Below are 26,800 nucleotides of genomic sequence, written 5' to 3' on the forward strand. Positions count from 1 at the left end.
TCAGGTTCTGCTGTGGTGCAGTGGTTGCACAGCCTTTCCTCTACAGGGAGCCAGGTTTTCCTGTGTCTATCCTTCTCAATGGCAAGGCTGTGCTCACTGAGCCTGTCTCTCTCCCTCTCTCTTCCTCTCTCTCTCTCCCTCTCTCTCACACACTTTCTCTCTCTCTCTCACACTCTCTTGTTCTCCCTCATCCTCTGTTTCTTTCTCTCTGTCTCTTTCACTTGCATCTCTTTCTCTCTCTCCCGCTTCCTTTCTGTCTTTCTCCCTCACCCTCTCTCTCCTCCCTCCTCCATCTTTCTCCATCTCTCTCTCACCCCCGCAATCGTTCTCCATCTCTCTCCTCCCTCTCTCTCACCTCCTCCATCGTTCTCCATCTCTCTCCTCCCTCTCTCTCACCTCCTCCATCGTTCTCCATCTCTCTGTCTCTCCAGTTGGCTGTTACAACAACAACAAAGTTTCCTGGAGGATCATCAGTCAGAGCAGCTGTCTTTTTGTGTCTTACACACACACAAACATGCACACACACACGCACGCACGCACGCACGCACGCACACACACACATGCACACACACACACACAACCGCTGTATCGTAAGTTCCTCCATCTTTCCTGACTGTCTAACCAATTGACCAACCATATCTGTAACCTACAGTATTGACCAACCATATCTGTAACCTACAGTATTGACCAACCATATCTGTAACCTACAGTATTGACCAACCATATCTGTAACCTACAGTATTGACCTACCATATCTGTAACCTACAGTATTGACCTACCATATATGTAACATACAGTATTGTCCAACCATATCTGTGACCTACCATATCTGTGACCTACAGTATTGATCAACCATATCTGTGACCTACCGTATTGACCAACCATATCTGTGACATACCATATCTGTGACCTACAGTATTGACCAACCATATCTGTAACCTACAGTATTGACCTACCATATCTGTAACCTACAGTATTGACCAACCATATTTGTAAACTACAGTATTGACCAACCATATCTGTAACCTACAGTATTGACCAACCATATCTGTAACCTACAGTATTGACCTACCATATCTGTAAACTACAGTATTGACCTACCATATCTGTAAACTACAGTATTGACCAACCATATCTGTAACCTACAGTATTGACCAACCATATCTGTAACCTACAGTATTGACCAACCATATCTGTAACCTACAGTATTGACCAACCATATCTGTAACCTACAGTATTGACCTACCATATCTGTAACCTACAGTATTGACCTACCATATCTGTAACCTACAGTATTTACCTACCATATCTGTGACCTACCGTATTGTCCAGCCATATCTGTGACCTACCATATCTGTGACCTACAGTATTGACCAACCATATCTGTGACCTACCGTATTGACCAACCATATCTGTGACATACCATATCTGTGACCTACAGTATTGACCAACCATATCTGTAACCTACAGTATTGACCTACCATATCTGTAACCTACAGTATTGACCAACCATATCTGTAACCTACAGTATTGACCTACCATATCTGTGACCTACCGTATTGACCAACCATATCTGTGACCTACCGTATTGACCAACCATATCTGTGACCTACAGTATTGACCTACCATATCTGTAACCTACAGTATTGACCTACCATATATGTAACATACAGTATTGACCAACCATATCTGTGACCTACAGTATTGGCCTACCATATCTGTAACCTACAGTATTGACCTACCATATCTGTGATCTACCGTATTGACCAACCATATCTGTGACCTACCGTATTGACCAACCATATCTGTGACCTACCGTATTGACCAACCATATCTGTGACCTACAGTATTGACCTACCATATCTGTAACCTACAGTATTGACCTACCATATCTGTGATCTACCGTATTGACCAACCATATCTGTGACCTACAGTATTGGCCTACCATATCTGTAACCTACAGTATTGACCTACCATATCTGTAACCTACAGTATTGACCAACCATATTTGTAACCTACAGTATTGACCAACCATATCTGTAACCTACAGTATTGACCAACCATATCTGTGATCTACCGTATTGACCTACCATATCTGTAACCTACAGTATTGACCAACCATATCTCTAACCTACAGTATTGACCAACCATATCTCTAACCTACAGTAGTGGCCTACCATTTCTCTGTTGACTTACCATATATCCATTTACCTACCGTATCTCTATTAACCAACCATATCTCTTTTAACCTATTATGTCTATTAACCTACCATCTCTATTAACCAACCATATCTCTTTTAACCTATCATATCTATTAACCTGCCATATCTATTAACCAACCATATCTCTTTTAACCTATCATATCTCTTAACCTACCATATCTATTAACCAACCATATCTCTTTTAACCTATCATATCTATTAACCTGCCATATCTATTAACCAACCATATCTCTTTTAACCTATCATATCTCTATTAACTTACCATATCTATTAACCAACCATATCTATTAACCAACCATATCTCTTTTAACATTTCATATCTCTATTAACCTACCATATCTATTATACAACCATATCTCTTTTAACATTTCATATCTCTATTAACCTACCATATCTATTATACAACCATATCTCTTTTAACATTTCATATCTCTATTAACCTACCATATCTATTATACAACCATATCTCTTTTAACCTATCATATCTCTATTGACCAACCATATATCTAACCTCTTGCCCTGACTCTTACCTTAGCAAAATCACAAAGCCACAAACACAACACTGACACCCAGTCACACATTTTGGGGCATGTTTTCTCTCCTGCCTCATGATACCTGCATGGTGTGAGCAGCATTAAGGTTGCAGTGTCACGGCCTATTAAAGGAGTGGACCAAGGTGCAGCGCGATTGGAATACATCTTTTAATTCCATGAAGAACACTTAAAAAACTAACAAAATAACAACCGAAACGTGACGCCAACGTAGTGCTCACAGGCAACTAAACATGGACAACTACCCACCAAACCAACATGGAAAATGGCAACCTAAATAGGCTCCCCAATCAGAGACAACGATAAACAGCTGTCTCTGATTGGGAACCCACTCAGGCCACCATAAACCTACAACCCCTAGACAATACAAAATCCCCATAGATAACAAAAAACCCTAGACAGACAAAACCCTAGACAATACAAAAACTAAACAAACCACCCCTTGTCACACCCTGACCTAACCAAATAATAAAGAAAGCAAATATAACTAAAGTCAGGGCGTGACATACCCCCCAAAGGCGCGGACTCCCGGCCGCAAACCTAAACCTATATGGGAGGGTCTGGGTGGTCATCTCCCCGCGGTGGCGGCTCTGGTGAGGGACGCAGACCCCGCTCCACCTCTGGCTTGGCTAACTTTGGTGGCGCCTCTAGAGCAGGGACCCTCGCCGCCGACCCCGATCTGGGGACCCTCGCAGCAGGCCCCGGACAGGAGGGCGACTCCGGCGGCTCCGGACAGGAGGGAGACTCCGGCGGCTCCGGACAGGAGGGAGACTCCGGGCGGCTCCGGACAGGAGGGAGACTCCGGCGGCTCCGGACAGGAGGGTGTTGCTGGAGGCTCCGGACTGAAGGGCGTCGCTGGAGGCTCCGGACTGATGGCCTTCGTTGGAGGCCTCGTGCCATAACTGCCATGGATCCTCACTGGAGGCTTCGTGCCATGGATCATCACTGGAGGCTTTGTGCCATGGATCATCACTGGAGGCTTTGTGCCATGGATCATCACTGGAGGCTTCTTGCCATGGATCATCACTGGAGGCTTCATGCCATGGATCACCACTGGAGGCTTCGTGCCATGGATCATCACTGGAATAGAGAGACACACAAGAGGCCTGGCTCTGGAAGAAGGCACCGGACTCACCAGGCTGGGAAGACATGCAGGAGGGTAGGACTTAGCACAGGCACCGGACTCACCAGGCTGGGGAGACATGCAGGAGGCCTTGTCCTTGGCCGAGGCACCGGATACACTGGGCCGTGGAGGCGTACCGGCGGTCTCGAGCGCAGAGCTGGCCCCACCCGTTCTAGCTGGATGCCAGCTTCCACCCGGCAAATGCGGGACGCTGGCACCGAGCACACCGGCCTGTGAATGCCCCGCCTCGACACCGTGAGCATCACCCCATAGCACGGGGCCTGACCAGTCCCATGCTCGCCACGGTAAGCACGGGGAGTTGGCTCAGGTCTCCAACCTCACCCCCCGTGTGCCCCCTCCCAAAAAAAGTTTTTGAGGCTGCCTCTCGGGCTTCCTTGCCAGCCGTGTTCCCTCGTACCGCTGGTTCCCCTTTCCTGCTGCCTCCGCTCTCCTGGCTGCCTCCACCTGTTCCCATGGGAGGCGATCCCTTCCAGCCAGGATCTCCTCCCATGTGTAGGATCCCTTGCCGTCCAGGATGTCCTCCCATGTCCAGTCCTCTCCTCCACGCTGCTTGGTCCTTTTTTGGTGGGTAGTTCCGTAACGGTACTCGTCCTCGTTAGATGACGAGTATGAAAGATCGGACCAATGTGCAGCGTGGTAAGTGCCCATTTTAATGAAAACAACTGAACACTGAATGACAAAACAAAAAGAGAATGACCGAGACTGAAACAGTTCTGTATGGACAAACACAGACACAGAAAACAACTACCCACAACCCATAGTGAGAAAACAGGCTACCTAAGTATGATTCTCAATCAAAGACAACGATCGACAGCTGCCTCTGATTGAGAACCATACCAGGCCAAACACAGAAATACAAACATAGAAAAACAACATAGAATGCCCACCCAACTCACGCCCTGACCAAACCAAAATAAAGACATTAAAAAGGAACTAAGGTCAGAACGTGACATGCAGGGTACGTATGGCTCCTGTGTAGTATTAATTTCCCATGCTGCTCCACTGTGATCAGGACAGGACATGGCGTCTGGTATTTTCAGAACATGTAACTGTATGCACCTGGGTCCCTCTGGAGGTGGGAGATAAACTAACCCTGAACATTCTCAGAATATTACCACGACATTCCCAGAATATTACCACGACATTCCCAGAATATTACCACGACATTCCCCGAATATTACCACGACATTCCCCGAATATTACCACGGCATTCCCCGAATATTACTACAACATTCCCTGAATATTACCACGACATTCCCCGAATATTACTATGACATTCCCAGAATATTACCACGACATTCCCCGAATATTACTATGACATTCCCTGAATATTACCACGACATTCCCCGAATATTACTATGACATTCCCAGAATATTACCACGACATTCCCAGAATATTACCATGACATTCCCCGAATATTTCAGAATATTCCCAGAATTCCCAGGGTGAAATGTTCATTTCAATGTTATCGACAGTGGATTGGAAAACAGTGGATGTTTTACAACCTCCAATGTGGTTATATTTCAACAGGAGATTAGTGTAACCTCAGACTCTGTTAATGATATTCAATATGTTGTGTGAGCTCTCTTACTCTAAACTGCATAGATAAAAACATGGCCGCCCCAGCCTGGCCACAGATGGCGAGGGCTCATAGGCTGTATGGCTGTGAAACTGTGAACGCGTGGCTTCCTCTCAATCAGTTCACAGGCTGCGCCTCCGAGCCAGCTGCTGCTCCACTCCACCGCTAAACTTATGTGTGTGTGTGCGTGTGCGCGTGCGCATGCGCGTGTACGTGTGCGTGAAAGAGAGAGAACGCGAATGAGTTTATTGAGCTTGCCTGGTTCAATGAAATAGTCCCAAAAGTGCAAACTCTGAAAGCTTGGTGGAGGCCTGATTTCCAGTGTGATTGGTCCTCACTGGTGTTGCTTCACTACTTTCTAATCATAGTAGTGTATTTCTACGTTCCATTATAGATGACCAGTAGAGAAGTTATGAGTGGGGCTGATTTGGCCTTTTGTTGTTGAGGTCTGTGTGTGTGTGTGTGTGTGTGTGTGTGTGTGTGTGTGTGTGTGTGTGTGTGTGTGTGTGTGTGTGTGTGTGTGTGTGTGTGTGTGTGTGTGTGTGTGTGTGTGTGTGTGTGTGTGTGTGTGTGTGTGTGTGTGTGTGAATAATGTAGGAGCGTGGCTCACCATGACCATAGCTCCATCTGGAGGAAGGAGAGGAAGTGGGACAGGTCACAACACTCACCGTCTGACACACACACACACACACACACACACACACACACACACACACACACACACACACACACACACACACAGAGCAACCCATTGCCCTCTGTCCCACAATTCACTTTCTGGCTCATACACACAGTCACACACTTACACACTTACACACACACACATTCTAGGGAAAAAACAGTCCTTCTAACCAATCTGTTCATTTTGGGAGAGAGAGGGAGGACAGAGAGACAGAGTGACAAAACAGTCCTTCTAACCAATCTGTTCATTTTGGGAGAGAGAGGGAGGACAGAGAGACAGAGGGACAAAACATTCCTTCTAACCAATCTGTTCATTTTGGGAGAGAGAGGGAGGACAGAGAGACAGAGGGACAAAACAGTCCTTCTAACCAATCTGTTCATTTAGGGAGAGAGAGGGAGGACAGAGAGACAGAGGGACAAAACAGTCCTTCTAACCAATCTGTTCATTTAGGGAGAGAGAGGGAGGACAGAGAGACAGAGGGACAAAACAGTCCTTCTAACCAATCTGTTCATTTTGGGAGAGAGAGGGAGGACAGAGAGACAGAGGGACAAAACAGTCCTTCTAACCAATCTGTTCATTTAGGGAGAGAGAGGGAGGACAGAGAGACAGAGGGACAAAACAGTCCTTCTAACCAATCTGTTCATTTAGGGAGAGAGAGGGAGGACAGAGAGACAGAGGGACAAAACAGTCCTTCTAACCAATCTGTTCATTTAGGGAGAGAGAGGGAGGACAGAGAGACAGAGGTACAAAACAGTCCTTCTAACCAATCTGTTCATTTAGAGAGAGAGAGGGACAAAACAGTCATTCTAACCAATCTGTTCATTTAGGGAGAGAGAGGAAGGACAGAGAGACAGAGGTACAAAACAGTCCTTCTAACCAATCTGTTCATTTAGAGAGAGAGAGGGAGGACAGAGAGACAGAGGGACAAAACAGTCCTTCTAACCAATCTGTTCATTTAGAGAGAGAGAGGAAGGACAGAGAGACAGAGGGACAAAACAGTCCTTCTAACCAATCTGTTCATTTAGAGAGAGAGAGGGAGGACAGAGAGACAGAGGGACAAAACAGTCCTTCTAACCAATCTGTTCATTTAGGGAGAGAGAGGAAGGACAGAGAGACAGAGTGACAAAACAGTCCTTCTAACCAATCTGTTCATTTAGAGAGAGGAAGGACAGAGAGACAGAGTGACAAAACAGTCCTTCTAACCAATCTGTTCATTTAGAGAGAGAGAGGAAGGACAGAGAGACAGAGGGACAAAACAGTCCTTCTAACCAATCTGTTCATTTAGAGAGAGAGAGGGAGGACAGAGAGACAGAGGGACAAAAGGAGGAAGAGATATTTAGAACCAGGGCTTGTCGGATGTATTGTTCTTTTAGTCATGTGATTGGGTGTCTATTGTTCTTTTAGTCATGTGATTGGGTGTCTATTGTTCTTTTAGTCATGTGATTGGATGTCTATTGTTCTTTTAGTCATGTGATTGGATGTCTATTGTTCTTTTAGTCATGTGATTGGATGTCTATTGTTCTTTTAGTCATGTGATTGGGTGTCTATTGTTCTTTTAGTCATGTGATTGGGTGTCTATTGTTCTTTTAGTCATGTGATTGGGTGTCTATTGTTCTTTTAGTCATGTGATTGGATGTCTATTGTTCTTTTAGTCATGTGATTGGGTGTCTATTGTTCTTTTAGTCATGTGATTGGATGTCTATTGTTATTTTAGTCATGTGATTGGGTGTCTATTGTTCTTTTAGTCATGTGATTGGATGTCTATTGTTCTTTTAGTCATGTGATTGGATGTCTATTGTTCTTTTAGTCATGTGATTGTGTGTCTATTGTTATTTTAGTCATGTGATTGGGTGTCTATTGTTCTTTTAGTCATGTGATTGGATGTCTATTGTTCTTTTAGTCATGTGATTGGATGTCTATTGTTCTTTTAGTCATGTGATTGGATGTCTATTGTTCTTTTAGTCATGTGATTGGGTGTCTATTGTTCTTTTAGTCATGTGATTGGATGTCTATTGTTCTTTTAGTCATGTGATTGGATGTCTATTGTTCTTTTAGTCATGTGATTGAATGTCTATTGTTCTTTTAGTCATGTGATTGGGTGTCTATTGTTCTTTTAGTCATGTGATTGGATGTCTATTGTTCTTTTAGTCATGTGATTGGATGTCTATTGTTCTTTTAGTCATGTGATTGGGTGTCTATTGTTCTTTTAGTCATGTGATTGGATGTCTACTGTTCTTTTAGTCATGTGATTGGATGTCCTAGAGAGAGAGTTCTGGTCTTGTTGTCCATGATGTTCTTTAATACATACCACATCAGGGCAGGAAGCTATAGTTTGTCCCCGGGGATTCCCAACAGGGATTGGACTGGTAATCCTGGATTTCCCTGATCACATTCACTGTATGTGAGGTATTACAGCCTGATTCTGTGCTCTTATTGGCACCCTATTCCCGAAAGAGCCCTATGGGCACTGGTCAAAAGTAGTGCACTATATAGGGAATAGTGTACCATTTGTAAAGTATTAAGTCAGTGTGTTTTCAGCATGCTGTTGAGGTGACAAGGATAGATTGCATTTTAGATTGCATTTTTTGCAGCTTCCATTTTCCTTGTCTGTGTATTGTTCATTAAACCACAGGCAGGCTATAGAGTCGTATATTTTCCCTGGTATTCCCAACTGAGGTAACGGGAGGTGTAGTTTCTGGAGTTTCCCAGATTAAATATGCTATTTGGGAGGTATTCAAATGTAGTATTTTCATCAAGTCGTTGCTTGCGAGGTGAACGGTGATTGGATTTTATATTACACAGGATTACGTTTTCACAGTTTTAATTTCCTACACTCATTAATTGGATAGTATGTGCCGTCAATCACTACCCTGATCCAATCAGAGCACTCTGATGGGGAGGTTAGAGCGATCCCATTGGGTTTCTTCTCTACCAAAACAAAGCGGTAAGGTGTAACGTAGGGGGAAATACATTGATAATAAAACCAAGATAACTGTTGTAGCAGACAGCAGAGGAAAGACATTGTGTTTACCAGCCTGGTTGTTGAGAATGGACTTACATGGTAAGCTGCTGCACAGCTGGGGGAGAGGAGAGATGAGTAGAGAGATAGAGAGAGAGGAGAGATGAGTAGAGAGATGGAGAGAGAGTGAAGATAAAGAGGAGAGGGAGATTAAATAATACTAGTCTGCACAGGACAGAAGAGGAGAGTAGAGAACAGGACATGAAGCTGAGACGGAGAGATAGAGAGAGCGGGGGAGATATCGCCTGGGGGAGGGAGGGACTGTGGACTGTCATGTCAGGACCACCCTGCTAGCTTCCCTCTACTGTTAGTACTGTAGACCTGCTAGCTTCCCTCTACTGTTAGTGCTGTAGACCTGCTAGCTTCCCTCTACTGTTCGTACTGTAGACCTGCTAGCTTCCCTCTACTGTTAGTACTGTAGACCTGCTAGCTTCCCTCTACTGTTAGTACTGTAGACCTGCTAGCTTCCCTCTACTGTTAGTACTGTAGACCTGCTAGCTTCCCTCTACTGTTAGTACTGTAGACCTGCTAGCTTCCCTCTACTGTTAGTACTGTAGACCTGCTAGCTTCCCTCTACTGTTAGTACTGTAGACCTGCTAGCTTCCCTCTACTGTTAGTACTGTAGACCTGCTAGCTTCCCTCTGCTGTTAGTACTGTAGACCTGCTAGCTTCCCTCTACTGTTAGTACTGTAGACCTGCTAGCTTCCCTCTACTGTTAGTACTGTAGACCTGCTAGCTTCCCTCGACTGTTAGTACTGTAGACCTGCTAGCTTCCCTCGACTGTTAGTACTGTAGACCTGCTAGCTTCCCTCTACTGTTAGTACTGTAGACCTGCATCTCAAAGACTCTTCGTCACAGACTGGGTTTCAGATGACAGCCTGCTTTGTGACACAGCGGGGTGAATCCTAACTTCCAACTTACTAGCTTCACTTAGTCTTACGTTGATGTCCATGGGAGAATAAGTGAATGGAAGTTAGGGTTTTTCCAGTATCATCAGATCCTGACTACGATGCGTGTCTGTAGCACTTTAGATTGCGTATCTAGTGTATCTCTGAAGTATGGTCTCTCATTAAGAGATATTGAGGTGGGATGACCACCGCTGGTAGTGTTCTGTCATTAGCATACCTCCTAGATATTTACACGCAGTGTGTAATTAGTGCGTGCGCGTGCGTGCTCTGCTTACGAATGAGCTCCCTGTCTTTAGTGTAGCATTGTCATTAACAAGCACCACTATCTGTCATTAAGACAGATTCATATCCACGGACATACTGATCCTCAGCTAAAGGGAAAGAGTTTTAACTGTCTCCCTCCTCTACCATGTCCACAACAACCTGGTAGACAGTTCAGTAGCTCAACGACTTCTCAATACTGATGTGTATCATTCAGGAGGTGGTACATAAAGAAACATTGTATACTTATACAAATATAGAGGGTTTTTTCTACAAAGAGCTGGTGTGTTTGTTCATGTCTTCACCCGTTTTCATGGTAGTGTTTTACTGTAATTTGATGACTGCTACCTGTGTCAAGTTACATCATGTTACTCTGTATTAGCTTGATGTACCGTGTAGCATTGAGTCTGTTTTAAATACTATCCTCTCAGCCCACTACGTTCACTCAGTACAGTATAGTATGGAGTCTGTTTTAAATACTACCTTCTCAGCCCACTACGTTCACTCAGTACAGTATAGTATGGAGTCTGTTTTAAGTACTTCCTTCTCAGCTCACTACGTTCACTCAGTATAGCATAGTATGGAGTCTGTTTTAAGTACTATCCTCTCAGCCCACTACGTTCACTCAGTACCGTATAGTATGGAGTCTGTTTTAAATACTACCTTCTCAGCTCACTATGTTCACTCAGTACAGTATAGTATGGAGTCTGTTTTAAATACTATCCTCTCAGCCCACTACGTTCACTCAGTACAGTATAGTATGGAGTCTGTTTTAAATACTACCTTCTCAGCCCACTACGTTCACTCAGTACAGTATAGTATGGAGTCTGTTTTAAGTACTTCCTTCTCAGCCCACTACGTTCACTCAGTACAGTATAGTATGGAGTCTGTTTTAAATACTACCTTCTCAGCCCACTACGTTCACTCAGTACAGTATAGTATGGAGTCTGTTTTAAATACTACCTTCTCAGCCCACTACGTTCACTCAGTACAGTATAGTATGGAGTCTGTTTTAAATACTATCCTCTCAGCCCACTACGTTCACTCAGTACAGTATAGTATGGAGTCTGTTTTAAGTACTATCCTCTCAGCCCACTACGTTCACTCAGTACAGTATAGTATGGAGTCTGTTTTAAATACTACCTTCTCAGCCCACTACGTTCACTCAGTACAGTATAGTATGGTGTCTGTTTTAAGTACTATCCTCTCAGCCCACTACGTTCACTCAGTACAGTATAGTATGGAGTCTGTTTTAAATACTACCCTCTCAGCCCACTACGTTCACTCAGTACAGTATAGTATGGTGTCTGTTTTAAGTACTATCCTCTCAGCCCACTACGTTCACTCAGTACAGTATAGTATGGAGTCTGTTTTAAATACTACCCTCTCAGCCCACTACGTTCACTCAGTACAGTATAGTATGGAGTCTGTTTTAAATACTACCCTCTCAGCCCACTACGTTCACTCAGTACAGTATAGTATGGAGTCTGTTTTAAATACTACCTTCTCAGCCCACTACGTTCACTCAGTACAGTATAGTATGGAGTCTGTTTTAAGTACTATCCTCTCAGCCCACTACGTTCACTCAGTACAGTATAGTATGGAGTCTGTTTTAAGTACTATCCTCTCAGCCCACTACGTTCACTCAGTACAGTATAGTATGGAGTCTGTTTTAAGTACTATCCTCTCAGCCCACTACGTTCACTCAGTACAGTATAGTATGGAGTCTGTTTTAAGTACTACCTTCTCAGCCCACTATGTTCACTCAGTACAGTATAGTATGGAGTCTGTTTTAAGTACTATCCTCTCAGCCCACTACGTTCACTCAGTACAGTATAGTATGGAGTCTGTTTTAAATACTACCTTCTCAGCTCACTATGTTCACTCAGTATAGCATAGTATGGAGTCTGTTTAACTACTATCCTCTCAGCCCATTACGTTCACTCAGTACCGTATAGTATTGAGTCTGTTTTAAATACTACCTTCTCAGCCCACTACGTTCACTCAGTACAGTATAGTATGGAGTCTGTTTTAAATACTACCTTCTCAGCCCACTACGTTCACTCAGTACAGTATAGTATGGAGTCTGTTTTAAGTACTATCCTCTCAGCCCACTACGTTCACTCAGTACAGTATAGTATGGAGTCTGTTTTAAGTACTATCCTCTCAGCCCACTACGTTCACTCAGTACAGTATAGTATGGAGTCTGTTTTAAGTACTATCCTCTCAGCCCACTACGTTCACTCAGTACAGTATAGTATGGAGTCTGTTTTAATACTATCCTCTCAGCCCACTATGTTCACTCAGTACAGTATAGTATGGAGTCTGTTTTAAGTACTACCTTCTCAGCCCACTATGTTCACTCAGTACAGTATAGTATGGAGTCTGTTTTAAGTACTATCCTCTCAGCCCACTACGTTCACTCAGTACAGTATAGTATGGAGTCTGTTTTAATACTATCCTCTCAGCCCACTACGTTCACTCAGTACAGTATAGTATGGAGTCTGTTTTAATACTATCCTCTCAGCCCACTACGTTCACTCAGTACCGTATAGTATGGAGTCTGTTTTAAATACTACCTTCTCAGCCCACTACGTTCACTCAGTACAGTATAGTATGGAGTCTGTTTTAATACTATCCTCTCAGCCCACTACGTTCACTCAGTACAGTATAGTATGGAGTCTGTTTTAAATACTACTTTCTCAGCCCACTACGTTCACTCAGTACCGTATAGTATGGAGTCTGTTTTAAATACTACCTTCTCAGCCCACTACGTTCACTCAGTACCGTATAGTATGGAGTCTGTTTTAAGTACTATCCTCTCAGCCCACTACGTTCACTCAGTACCGTATAGTATGGAGTCTGTTTTAAGTACTATCCTCTCAGCCCACTACGTTCACTCAGTACAGTATGGAGTCTGTTTTAAGTACTATCCTCTCAGCCCACTACGTTCACTCAGTACCGTATAGTATGGAGTCTGTTTTAAATACTACCTTCTCAGCCCACTACGTTCACTCAGTACCGTATAGTATGGAGTCTGTTTTAAGGACTACCCTCTCAGCCCACTACGTTCACTCAGTACAGTATAGTATGGAGTCTGTTTTAAGTACTATCCTCTCAGCCCACTACGTTCACTCAGTACAGTATAGTATGGAGTCTGTTTTAAATACTACCTTCTCAGCCCACTATGTTAACTCAGTACAGTATAGTATGGAGTCTGTTTTAAGTACTATCCTCTCAGCCCACTACGTTCACTCAGTACAGTATGGAGTCTGTTTTAAGTACTATCCTCTCAGCCCACTACGTTCACTCAGTACCGTATAGTATGGAGTCTGTTTTAAGTACTATCCTCTCAGCCCACTACGTTCACTCAGTACAGTATGGAGTCTGTTTTAAGTACTATCCTCTCAGCCCACTACGTTCACTCAGTACCGTATAGTATGGAGTCTGTTTTAAATACTACCTTCTCAGCCCACTACGTTCACTCAGTACCGTATAGTATGGAGTCTGTTTTAAGTACTATTCTCTCAGCCCACTACGTTCACTCAGTACAGTATAGTATGGAGTCTGTTTTAAATACTACCTTCTCAGCCCACTACGTTCACTCAGTACCGTATAGTATGGAGTCTGTTTTAAATACTACCTTCTCAGCCCACTACGTTCACTCAGTACCGTATAGTATGGAGTCTGTTTTAAGTACTATTCTCTCAGCCCACTACGTTCACTCAGTACCGTATAGTATGGAGTCTGTTTTAAGTACTATCCTCTCAGCCCACTACGTTCACTCAGTACCGTATAGTATGGAGTCTGTTTTAAATACTTCCTTCTCAGCCCACTACGTTCACTCAGTACAGTATAGTATGGAGTCTGTTTTAAATACTATCCTCTCAGCCCACTACGTTCACTCAGTACAGTATAGTAAGGAGTCTGTTTTAAATACTACCTTCTCAGCCCACTACGTTCACTCAGTACCGTATAGTATGGAGTCTGTTTTAAATACTACCTTCTCAGCCCACTACGTTCACTCAGTACCGTATAGTATGGAGTCTGTTTTAAATACTATCCTCTTAGCCCACTACGTTCACTCAGTACAGTATAGTATGGAGTCTGTTTTAAATACTATCCTCTCAGCCCACTACGTTCACTCAGTACAGTATAGTATGGAGTCTGTTTTAAATACTACCTTCTCAGCCCACTACGTTCACTCAGTACAGTATAGTAAGGAGTCTGTTTTAAATACTACCTTCTCAGCCCACTACGTTCACTCAGTACAGTATAGTATGGAGTCTGTTTTAAGTACTATCCTCTCAGCCCACTACGTTCACTCAGTACAGTATGGAGTCTGTTTTAAGTACTATCCTCTCAGCCCACTACGTTCACTCAGTACCGTATAGTATGGAGTCTGTTTTAAATACTACCTTCTCAGCCCACTATGTTCACTCAGTACCGTATAGTATGGAGTCTGTTTTAAATACTACCTTCTCAGCCCACTATGTTCACTCAGTACAGTATAGTATGGAGTCTGTTTTAAATACTACCTTCTCAGCCCACTACGTTCACTCAGTACCGTATAGTATGGAGTCTGTTTTAAATACTACCTTCTCAGCCCACTATGTTCACTCAGTACAGTATAGTATGGAGTCTGTTTTAAATACTATCCTCTTAGCCCACTACGTTCACTCAGTACAGTATAGTATGGAGTCTGTTTTAAATACTACCTTCTCAGCCCACTACGTTCACTCAGTACAGTATAGTAAGGAGTCTGTTTTAAATACTACCTTCTCAGCCCACTACGTTCACTCAGTACAGTATAGTATGGAGTCTGTTTTAAGTACTATCCTCTCAGCCCACTACGTTCACTCAGTACAGTATAGTATGGAGTCTGTTTTAAATACTACCCTCTCAGCCCACTACGTTCACTCAGTACAGTATAGTATGGAGTCTGTTTTAAATACTACCTTCTCAGCCCACTACGTTCACTCAGTACAGTATAGTATGGAGTCTGTTTTAAATACTACCTTCTCAGCCCACTACGTTCACTCAGTACAGTATAGTATTGAGTCTGTTTTAAATACTATCCTCTCAGCCCACTACGTTCACTCAGTACAGTATAGTATTGAGTCTGTTTTAAATACTACCTTCTCAGCCCACTACGTTCACTCAGTACCGTATAGTATGGAGTCTGTTTTAATACTACCTTCTCAGCCCACTACGTTCACTCAGTACAGTATAGTATGTAGTCTGTTTTAAATACTACCTTCTCAGCCCACTACGTTCACTCAGTACAGTATAGTATTGAGTCTGTTTTAAATACTATCCTCTTAGCCCACTATGTTCACTCAGTACAGTATAGTATTGAGTCTGTTTTAAATACTATCCTCTCAGCCCACTACGTTCACTCAGTACCGTATAGTATGGAGTCTGTTTTAAATACTACCTTCTCAGCCCACTACGTTCACTCAGTACAGTATAGTATTGAGTCTGTTTTAAGTACTATCCTCTCAGCCCACTACGTTCACTCAGTACAGTATAGTATTGAGTCTGTTTTAAGTACTATCCTCTCAGCCCACTACGTTCACTCAGTACAGTATAGTATTGAGTCTGTACTATCCTCTCAGCCCACTACGTTCACTCAGTACAGTAGTGGGGCCTTGCTGCTGCTCCAGTTTCAACTGTTCTGCCTGCGGCTATGGAACCTTGACCTGTTCACCGGACGTGCTAAAAAAGCCAACTGACATTTACTCCTGAGGTGCTGACTTGCTGCACCCTCGATAACTACTGTAATTATTATTATTTGAACATGCTGGTCATTTATGAACATTTGAACATCTTGGCCATGTTCTGTTATAATCTCCACCCGGCACAGCCAGAAGAGGACTGGCCACCCCTCATAGCCTGGTTCCTCTCTAGGTTTCTTCCTAGGTTCTGGCCTTTCTAGGGAGTTTTTCCTAGCCACCGTGCTTCTACACCTGCATTGCTTGCTGTTTGGGGTTTTAGGCTGGGTTTCTGTACAGCACTTTGAGATATCAGCTGATGTACGAAGGGCTATATAAATAAATTTGATTTGATACAGTATAGTATGGAGTCTGTTTTAAATACTACCTCAGCCCACTACGTTCACTCAGTATAGCATAGTATAGAGTCTGTTTTAAATACTATCCTCTTAGCCCACTAATGCTGAGATTCACCCTCAAGACGAAAGAGAACAACCAAACTTTTCTCCTCTGGCTGATGTTTGGTTTGTAGTCATCCTGTAGAACAGGGGATAGGGGATCAGCTGTCTTCCTGTCTCTCTCTCTCTCTCTCTCTCTTTCGTCTTATCCAACTTAAATGTCCATCCTTCGCTGTCCCCTCTCTTCTTCTCCTCCCTCCTCCTCCTCCCTCCCTCCATCATCGTTCCTGGAAGCCGTTCCGGAACAAAAACAGACCAAATGTTACAACTGTGCCCTGCCAAGATGGCCGCCTTCCATCTTAAAACACATTTTAACTGCAAGCATTTTGATACTCAGACCAGAGACAAAATCCCCCTCAGCATTTTGATACTCAGACCAGAGACAAAATCCCCCTCAGCATTTTGATACTCAGACCAGAGACAAAATCCCCCTCAGCGGTTTGATACTCAGACCAGAGACAAAATCCCCCTCAGCGGTTTAGTTTTCTTTAGTTTAGTCATCCGTTAGTTTAGGGACGAATTTATACGAGCCACAGCCAGAACTCCACAGTCTGTATTAGATACAGTAGTCTCCAGAACTCTACAGTCTGTATTAGATACGGTAGTCTCCAGAACTCTACAGTCTGTATTAGATACAGTAGTCTCCAGAACTCCACAGTCTGTATTAGATACAGCAGTCTCCAGAACTCTACAGTCTGTATTAGATACAGCAGTCTCCAGAACTCTACAGTCTGTATTAGATACAGTAGTCTCCAGAACTCTACAGTCTGTATTAGATACGGTAGTCTCCAGAACTCTACAGTCTGTATTAGATACGGTAGTCTCCAGAACTCTACAGTCTGTATTAGATACGGTAGTCTCCAGAACTCTACAGTCTGTATTAGATACGGTAGTCTCCAGAACTCTACAGTCTGTATTAGATACGGTAGTCTCCAGAACTCTACAGTCTGTATTAGATACGGTAGTCTCCAGAACTCTACAGTCTGTATTAGATACGGTAGTCTCCAGAACTCTACAGTCTGTATTAGATACGGTAGTCTCCAGAACTCTACAGTCTGTATTAGATACGGTAGTCTCCAGAACTCTACAGTCTGTATTAGATACGGTAGTCTCCAGAACTCTACAGTCTGTATTAGATACGGTAGTCTCCAGAACTCTACAGTCTGTATTAGATACGGTAGTCTCCAGAACTCTACAGTCTGTATTAGATACGGTAGTCTCCAGAACTCTACAGTCTGTATTAGATACGGTAGTCTCCAGAACTCTACAGTCTGTATTAGATACGGTAGTCTCCAGAACTCTACAGTCTGTATTAGATACGGTAGTCTCCAGAACTCTACAGTCTGTATTAGATACGGTAGTCTCCAGAACTCTACAGTCTGTATTAGATACGGTAGTCTCCAGAACTCTACAGTCTGTATTAGATACGGTAGTCTCCAGAACTCTACAGGCTGTATTAGATACAGTAGTCTCCAGAACTCTACAGTCTGTATTAGATACGGTAGTCTCCAGAACTCTACAGTCTGTATTAGATACGGTAGTCTCCAGAACTCTACAGTCTGTATTAGATACGGTAGTCTCCAGAACTCTACAGTCTGTATTAGATACGGTAGTCTCCAGAACTCTACAGTCTGTATTAGATACGGTAGTCTCCAGAACTCTACAGTCTGTATTAGATACGGTAGTCTCCAGAACTCTACAGGCTGTATTAGATACAGTAGTCTCCAGAACTCTACAGGCTGTATTAGATACGGTAGTCTCCAGAACTCTACAGGCTGTATTAGATACGGTAGTCTCCAGAACTCTACAGTCTGTATTAGATACGGTAGTCTCCAGAACTCTACAGTCTGTATTAGATACGGTAGTCTCCAGAACTCTACAGTCTGTATTAGATACGGTAGTCTCCAGAACTCTACAGGCTGTATTAGATACAGTAGTCTCCAGAACTCTACAGTCTGTATTAGATACGGTAGTCTCCAGAACTCTACAGGCTGTATTAGATACAGTAGTCTCCAGAACTCACCCAGAGTGGAGTCTTATTCTAACAGAATGTATTGAATCACCTCTTCTCTTCACCCAGAGTGGAGTCTTATTCTAACAGAATGTATTGAATCACCTCTTCTCTTCACCCAGAGTGGAGTCTTATTCTAACAGAATGTATTGAATCACCTCTTCTCTTCACCCAGAGTGGAGTCTTATTCTAACAGAATGTATTGAATCACCTCTTCTCTTCACCCAGAGTGGAGTCTTATTCTAAAAGAATGTATTGAATCACCTCTTCTCTTCACCCAGAGTGGAGTCTTATTCTAACAGAATGTATTGAATCACCTCTTCTCTTCACCCAGAGTGGAGTCTTATTCTAACAGAATGTATTGAATCACCTCTTCTCTTCACCCAGAGTGGAGTCTTATTCTAAAAGAGATGTATTGAATCACCTCTTCTCTTCACCCAGAGTGGAGTCTTAGTCTAACAGAGATATTCTAACAGAGACATTCTAACAGAGATATTCTAAACACCTGTACTCTGCTCTGAAGACATTTCCTCTTTCTTTTTCTCCTTCTTTTCTTCTCCAGGATGAGAAGAACCAGGTTCTGATGACCAACGCCTGGCTGCAGCTGGTAAGACTGAACTTCTACCTTTTACCCTTTTACTTTCTGTTTCATTTGCTTGCTGAGGCTGGTGTTTGTATCTTGCGGTGGGCATTATATGATCTCTCTTCCCAACAGATGTCCAGATGTCCACACCCAAGTCCTTGCAATGAGAGAGGGATATGAAATGCTCAATTAAAATCTCACCATTTTTATTGGTTCATAGGTTTCCCCCCACTGAGACTTTCTGACGCAAACACAGACCAGATTATGGACTAGAGTTCAGATAGATTATGGACTAGAGTTCAGATCTCTGACTTAGCGAGCCACTGCTGAATGACAAAATGTCCCAGCTGTTTGGCTTCAGGTTTGGGGCCAGAATTTAGCAAGAAGCATTTTGAATAATAAATCTGCATCCCAAATGGCACCCTATTCCCAATATAGGGTAGGGCTCTGGTGTAAAGTAAAGCACTACGTAGGGAACAGGGTGCCATTTTGGGACGTCTCCTACGTCTTCTATTACTGTTGGAAACATAGGAGCCAACAGACAGTCCATCAGGTCATACATCAGGGGAACATACATTATCTATCAGATGATAGTGACACATTGGCTGGAGGTTGGATAGAAGGTTTCATTTCTCCCGCCCTGCGTCTCCATGGCAATGTCCATTCAGGGTAGCCTGTAAATGAGGCCACGACTCACAGGAGGTTGGTGGGACCTTAAATGGGGAGGGCGGGCTCGTGGTAATGGCTGGAGTGGAATGGGTGGAATGGTATCAGATATATGGCTTCCATTCCATGAGCTCCTTTCCAGACATTATGTGTCGTCCTCCCCTCACCAGCCCCCACTGGCCACAATCCACAGTCCTCTGTCAGTTTCACTCAAGGTGAACAGGCTCTGACTGGCTGATAGTGTTTTTTTTCATCATCAATAAATTATGCAAGTGTTGGCCTTAATACAGGAGTCCCTTCTCTGCTAATGGGCCAGGGGAGCAACATTTTTTTTGCAGACGCATCAGGTCAAGAGTTACATTAACAGAAAAAAAGGGGTAATTTAGGAAGTCTTTACCTCCGGGAGTAGTTGATGCATGAGCTGCTTAAAACCTTTAAATTGTGGAGTCAGCATTTACAATGTTAGACTAGATTCTCACAGTGTTCTATACCAGAATATATTCTCAGTGTTCTATTCTGGAATGTTACAGTTCCAGGAATGAAATTAGCCCTTAATGACATCATCAATTAGAAACATTTAGACTGTTGGACAAACTCTCAAATGAATTACTCCTCTAATCTATGTTCCTTTTCCAACCTGTGTTTAGAGACGTCCTGATGTAGCCTCACGTCCTCTTGATATAAACTGTGTTTAGAGATGTCCTGATGTAGCCTCATGTCCTCTTGATATAAACTGTGTTTAGAGATGTCCTGATGTAGCCTCGTGTCCTCTTGATATAAACTGTGTTTAGAGACGTCTTGATGTAGCCTCATGTTCTCTTGATATAAACTGTGTTTAGAGACGTCCTGATGTAGCCTCATGTCCTCTTGATATAAACTGTGTTTAGAGACATCCTGATGTAGCCTCATGTCCTCTTGATATAAACTGTGTTTAGAGATGTCCTGATGTAGCCTCATGTCCTCTTGATATAAACTGTGTTTAGAGACGTCCTGATGTAGCCTCATGTCCTCTTGATATAAACTGTGTTTAGAGACGTCCTGATGTAGCCTCATGTCCTCTTGATATAAACTATGTTTAGAGATGTCCTGATGTAGCCTCATGTCCTCTTGATATAAACTGTGTTTAGAGACGTCCTGATGTAGCCTCATGTCCTCTTGATATAAACTGTGTTTAGAGACGTCCTGATGTAGCCTAGTGGTCTCTTGATATAAACTGTGTTTAGAGACGTCCTGATGTAGCCTAGTGGTCTCTTGATATAAACTGTGTTTAGAGACGTCCTGATGTAGCCTCGTGTCCTCTTGATATAAACTGTGTTTAGAGACGTCCTGATGTAGCCTCATGTCCTCTTGATATAAACTGTGTTTAGAGACGTCCTGATGTAGCCTCATGTTCTCTTGATATAAACTGTGTTTAGAGACGTCCTGATGTAGCCTCGTGTCCTCTTGATATAAACTGTGTTTAGAGATGTCCTGATGTAGCCTCATGTCCTCTTGATATAAACTGTGTTTAGAGACGTCCTGATGTAGCCTCATGTTCTCTTGATATAAACTGTGTTTAGAGACGTCCTGATGTAGCCTCATGTCCTCTTGATATAAACTGTGTTTAGAGACGTCCTGATGTAGCCTCATGTCCTCTTGATATAAACTGTGTTTAGAGATGTCCTGATGTAGCCTAGTGTTCTCTATATATAAACTGTGTTTAGAGATGTCCTGATGTAGCCTCATGTCCTCTTGATATAAACTGTGTTTAGAGACGTCCTGATGTAGCCTCATGTCCTCTTGATATAAACTGTGTTTAGAGATGTCCTGATGTAGCCTAGTGTTCTCTATATATAAACTGTGTTTAGAGATGTCCTGATGTAGCCTCATGTCCTCTTGATATAAACTGTGTTTAGAGACGTCCTGATGTAGCCTCATGTCCTCTTGATATAAACTGTGTTTAGAGACGTCCTGATGTAGCCTCATGTCCTCTTGATATAAACTGTGTTTAGAGACGTCCTGATGTAGCCTCATGTCCTCTTGATATAAACTGTGTTTAGAGACGTCCTGATGTAGCCTCATGTCCTCTTGATATAAACTGTGTTTAGAGACGTCCTGATGTAGCCTAGTGTTCTCTATATATAAACTGTGTTTAGAGATGTCCTGATGTAGCCTCATGTCCTCTTGATATAAACTGTGTTTAGAGATGTCCTGATGTAGCCTAGTGTCCTCTTGATATAAACTGTGTTTAGAGATGTCCTGATGTAGCCTAGTGTCCTCTTGATATAAACTGTGTTTAGAGACGTCCTGATGTAGCCTAGTGTTCTCTTGATATAAACTGTGTTTAGAGACGTCCTGATGTAGCCTCATGTCCTCTTGATATAAACTGTGTTTAGAGACGTCCTGATGTAGCCTTGTGTCCTCTTGATATAAACTGTGTTTAGAGACGTCCTGATGTAGCACAGTGTTCTCTTGATATAAACTGTGTTTAGAGATGTCCTGATGTAGCCTCATGTCCTCTTGATATAAACTGTGTTTAGAGTCGTCCTGATGTAGCCTCATGTCCTCTTGATATAAACTGTGTTTAGAGATGTCCTGATGTAGCCTAGTGTCCTCTTGATATAAACTGTGTTTAGAGATGTCCTGATGTAGCCTAGTGTCCTCTTGATATAAACTGTGTTTAGAGACGTCCTGATGTAGCCTAGTGTTCTCTTGATATAAACTGTGTTTAGAGACGTCCTGATGTAGCCTCATGTCCTCTTGATATAAACTGTGTTTAGAGACGTCCTGATGTAGCCTCGTGTCCTCTTGATATAAACTGTGTTTAGAGACGTCCTGATGTAGCACAGTGTTCTCTTGATATAAACTGTGTTTAGAGATGTCCTGATGTAGCCTCATGTCCTCTTGATATAAACTGTGTTTAGAGTCGTCCTGATGTAGCCTCATGTCCTCTTGATATAAACTGTGTTTAGAGATGTCCTGATGTAGCCTCATGTCCTCTTGATATAAACTGTGTTTAGAGATGTCCTGATGTAGCCTAGTGTCCTCTTGATATAAACTGTGTTTAGAGACGTCCTGATGTAGCCTCATGTCCTCTTGATATAAACTGTGTTTAGAGACGTCCTGATGTAGCCTCGTGTTCTCTTGATATAAACTGTGTTTAGAGACGTCCTGATGTAGCCTCGTGTCCTCTTGATATAAACTGTGTTTAGAGACGTCCTGATGTAGCACAGTGTTCTCTTGATATAAACTGTGTTTAGAGATGTCCTGATGTAGCCTCATGTCTTCTTGATATAAACTGTGTTTAGAGTCGTCCTGATGTAGCCTCATGTCCTCTTGATATAAACTGTGTTTAGAGACGTCCTGATGTAGCCTCGTGTTCTCTTGATAAAAACTGTGTTTAGAGATGTCCTGATGTAGCCTCATGTCCTCTTGATATAAACTGTGTTTAGAGACGTCCTGATGTAGCCTCATGTCCTCTTGATATAAACTGTGTTTAGAGATGTCCTGATGTAGCCTCATGTTCTCTTGATATAAACTGTGTTTAGAGACGTCCTGATGTAGCCTCATGTCCTCTTGATATAAACTGTGTTTAGAGACGTCCTGATGTAGCCTCGTGTCCTCTTGATATAAACTGTGTTTAGAGATGTCCTGATGTAGCCTAGTGTTCTCTTTGATTTATTTTACCACCACTACAAAGCTTGAACATAAAAGACAGAGATATTCAAGGACAGGCCTCTCTAGGACTTTAAAAGCCATGTTTGTTCAGAGAAGACTACCATTGGCGAGATTAGCTACATAAATAACACTGTTTGTCAGGGAAGTCTAGCGGAGGTGACATGCTGTTGGCATGCCATGAAGTGTACACATACTCGTATAAACACACACACACAAAATAATAGTGCGTGCACACAGGCAAGCACACACCAATGTTAACGTGTGTGTGTGTCCAATGTTTGACAAACAATGAGTATCAGTAGCCACATCAGTAGATGGACTCCCTCTGTGCGTTAGGGAACACACCTATGGCTAAAACATCTGAGGACACACCGACACTCTCACAGCGCATTACACGTCATTCAGTTCAGTTATGTAAGTAAAGGAGGTGAAGTACTTTTATGTGCTTCTATACGGTGGAGTTGTATAGATATGTTGAGTCACAGCCCAAAACATGACCCAACCTCCTGCCACTGCTGGCCAAGGGCACAGACATAGTGACCACTTATGGGGAGCAAGGATGGCTGTTCTATTTGATTATTCGTGTTTGATTGAAAGTATTTTGAAGCTAATTACAGAACTGTCAAGGAGCCTAATGTGTTTTACATACAGTACAGAAGGCCTGTGAATGGATCAGTGTATTTTTGAATTGTCAATGTAAAAACTCTGATCTCTCATCTCCTTCTCTCCTCCATTCTTTGTTTCTTTCTGCCTCTCCTCCATTCTCCTCATCTTCTCTCCTCTCTCTTCTAGCACTGGACAGATACTTACCTCTCCTCCTCTTCTCTCCTCTCTCTTCTAGCACTGGACATATACTTACCTCTCCTCCTCTTCTCTCCTCTCTCTTCTAGCACTGGACAGATACTTACCTCTCCTCCTCTCCTCTAGCAGTGGACAGATACTTACCTCTCCTCCTCTTCTCTCCTCTCTCTTCTAGCACTGGACAGATACTTACCTCTCCTCTCTCTTCTCTCCTCTCTCTTCTAGCACTGGACAGATACTTACCTCTCCTCCTCTTCTCTCCTCTCTCTTCTAGCACTGGACAGATACTTACCTCTCCTCCTCTTCTCTCCTCTCTCTTCTAGCAGTGGACAGATACTTACCTCTCCTCCTCTTCTCTCCTCTCTCTTCTAGCACTGGACAGATACTTACCTCTCCTCTCTCTTCTCTCCTCTCTCTTCTAGTACTGGACAGATACTTACCTCTCCTCCTCTTCTCTCCTCTCTCTTCTAGCAGTGGACAGATACTTACCTCTCCTCCTCTTCTCTCCTCTCTCTTCTAGCACTGGACAGATACTTACCTCTCCTCTCTCTTCTAGCACTGGACAGATACTTACCTCTCCTCCTCTTCTCTCCTCTCTCTTCTAGCACTGGACAGACACTTACCTCTCCTCTCTCTTCTAGCAGTGGACAGATACTTACCTCTCCTCCTCTTCTCTCCTCTCTCTTCTAGCACTGGACATATACTTACCTCTCCTCCTCTTCTCTCCTCTCTCTTCTAGCACTGGACAGACACTTACCTCTCCTCCTCTTCTCTCCTCTCTCTTCTAGCACTGGACAGATACTTACCTCTCCTCCTCTTCTCTCCTCTCTCTTCTAGCACTGGACAGATACTTACCTCTCCTCCTCTTCTCTCCTCTCTCTTCTAGCACTGGACATATACTTACCTCTCCTCCTCTTCTCTCCTCTCTCTTCTAGCACTGGACAGATACTTACCTCTCCTCCTCTTCTCTCCTCTCTCTTCTAGCACTGGACAGATACTTACCTCTCCTCCCCTTCTCTCCTCTCTCTTCTAGCACTGGACAGATACTTACCTCTCCTCCTCTTCTCTCCTCTCTCTTCTAGCACTGGACAGATACTTACCTCTCCTGGAACCCAGAGAACTACCCAGGTGTTCAGAACCTTCGTTTCCCCTCCAATCAGATCTGGGTTCCTGATATCCTCCTCTACAACAGGTAGGCCCTCACTGCCACGGTCTCAACCAATAAGCATAGAGCTATGATGTATGAATGGCTTATGTTACTGTAATCTACTGTATTCTAGTATGGGAAAAATGGGTCTAGCAAGATTTGGACAGTAGCCTATGTATGTCAGGAGAAGGAGCTGAAGTTGACAAAACAAACTGAACCAATGTCTGCAGTAGAAGTAAGTAGATGTTTCTGGATTTCAGGGATACAGTATTTTCAACCTAACTTCCATTTCCCCTGAAAAACGGAAGTGGGGACTCCGCTCAGGCGTCTTTCCACGCCTGCTACGTTACGTTAGCAGTAGCAGGCTACTGGTGTTTAATGTTCTCCTAGAGGAGTTCAATTGATACACTTTAGTCCACTAAGTAACCCATTTGTAGACAGACAACTCCCCTGTGGTTTGATTTCACCCTTGGTCAGAGCGTGGACTAATGAAATGACTACGAATTGATTGCCTGCAGGACATAAATAAACCACAATACCCATGAGGCTTTGCATCTGTGGCCCATTGCCATGATGGGTAATATGTAGGAAGTAGCTGGATGACGAAATTAGTGTTTGTGTATTGTCCACTTAACAGGGATAGAATTACCAAGGGATTCCACTGAAAGTTGACATAATATTGTAGACAAAATTTTTTACCTCTAACGCCTACCAAACCCGGATCCGGGATCCCCCCCATCACAAAAGCTGACTAGCATAGCCTAGCCTAAAGCCACAGGGATATCATATAATAAAATGTTCATGAAATCACAAGTCCAAGACACCAAATGAAAGATACACATCTTGTGAATAAAGCCATCATTTCTGATTTTTAAAATGTTTTACAGGGAAGACACAATATGTAAATCTATTAGCTAACCACGTTAGCAAAAGACACCAGTTCCATACTCCACTATTTATTGTTACTCCATCAGCAGCTATCACAAATTCGACCAAATAAAGATATAAATAGCCACTAACCAAGAAACAACCTCATCAGATGACAGTCTGATAACATATTTATTGTATAGCATAGGTTTTGTTAGAAAAATGTGCATATTTCAGGTATAAATCATAGTTTACCATTGCAGCCCCCATCACAACTCTCACTAAAACGACTAGAATAACTACAGAGACCATCGTGTATTAGCTAATTACTCAACATAAAACATTTCTTAAAAATACACAGCATGCAGCAGATGAAAGACACAGATCTTGTGAATCAAGACAATATTTCAGATTTTCTAAGTGTTTTACAGCGAAAACACAATATAGCGTTATATTAGCTTAGCACAATAGCGAACATCACACCAGCATTGATTCAAGGCAAAAATAGCTATAACGTATAAACCACCAA

General features: G+C 43.0%; 1 protein-coding gene across 1 annotated transcript in view; it reads left to right on the forward strand.

Moving 5' to 3' along the window:
- The window catches only part of LOC120052253 (neuronal acetylcholine receptor subunit alpha-7-like), a gene marked incomplete at its 5' end in the record, with an annotated part of 67,666 nt that overhangs the window by 1,774 nt on the left and 39,092 nt on the right, over positions 1 to 26,800 (forward strand). Inside the window, 2 exons of the mRNA XM_038999072.1 lie at positions 19,113 to 19,157; positions 25,340 to 25,449. Of these exons, the coding sequence (XP_038855000.1) occupies positions 19,113 to 19,157; positions 25,340 to 25,449 (155 nt within the window). The remainder of the gene's footprint in view (positions 1 to 19,112; positions 19,158 to 25,339; positions 25,450 to 26,800) is intronic.

This window comes from Salvelinus namaycush, chromosome 8 (genome assembly GCF_016432855.1).
Source record: "Salvelinus namaycush isolate Seneca chromosome 8, SaNama_1.0, whole genome shotgun sequence".
Classification (NCBI taxonomy): Eukaryota; Metazoa; Chordata; class Actinopteri; order Salmoniformes; family Salmonidae; genus Salvelinus; species Salvelinus namaycush.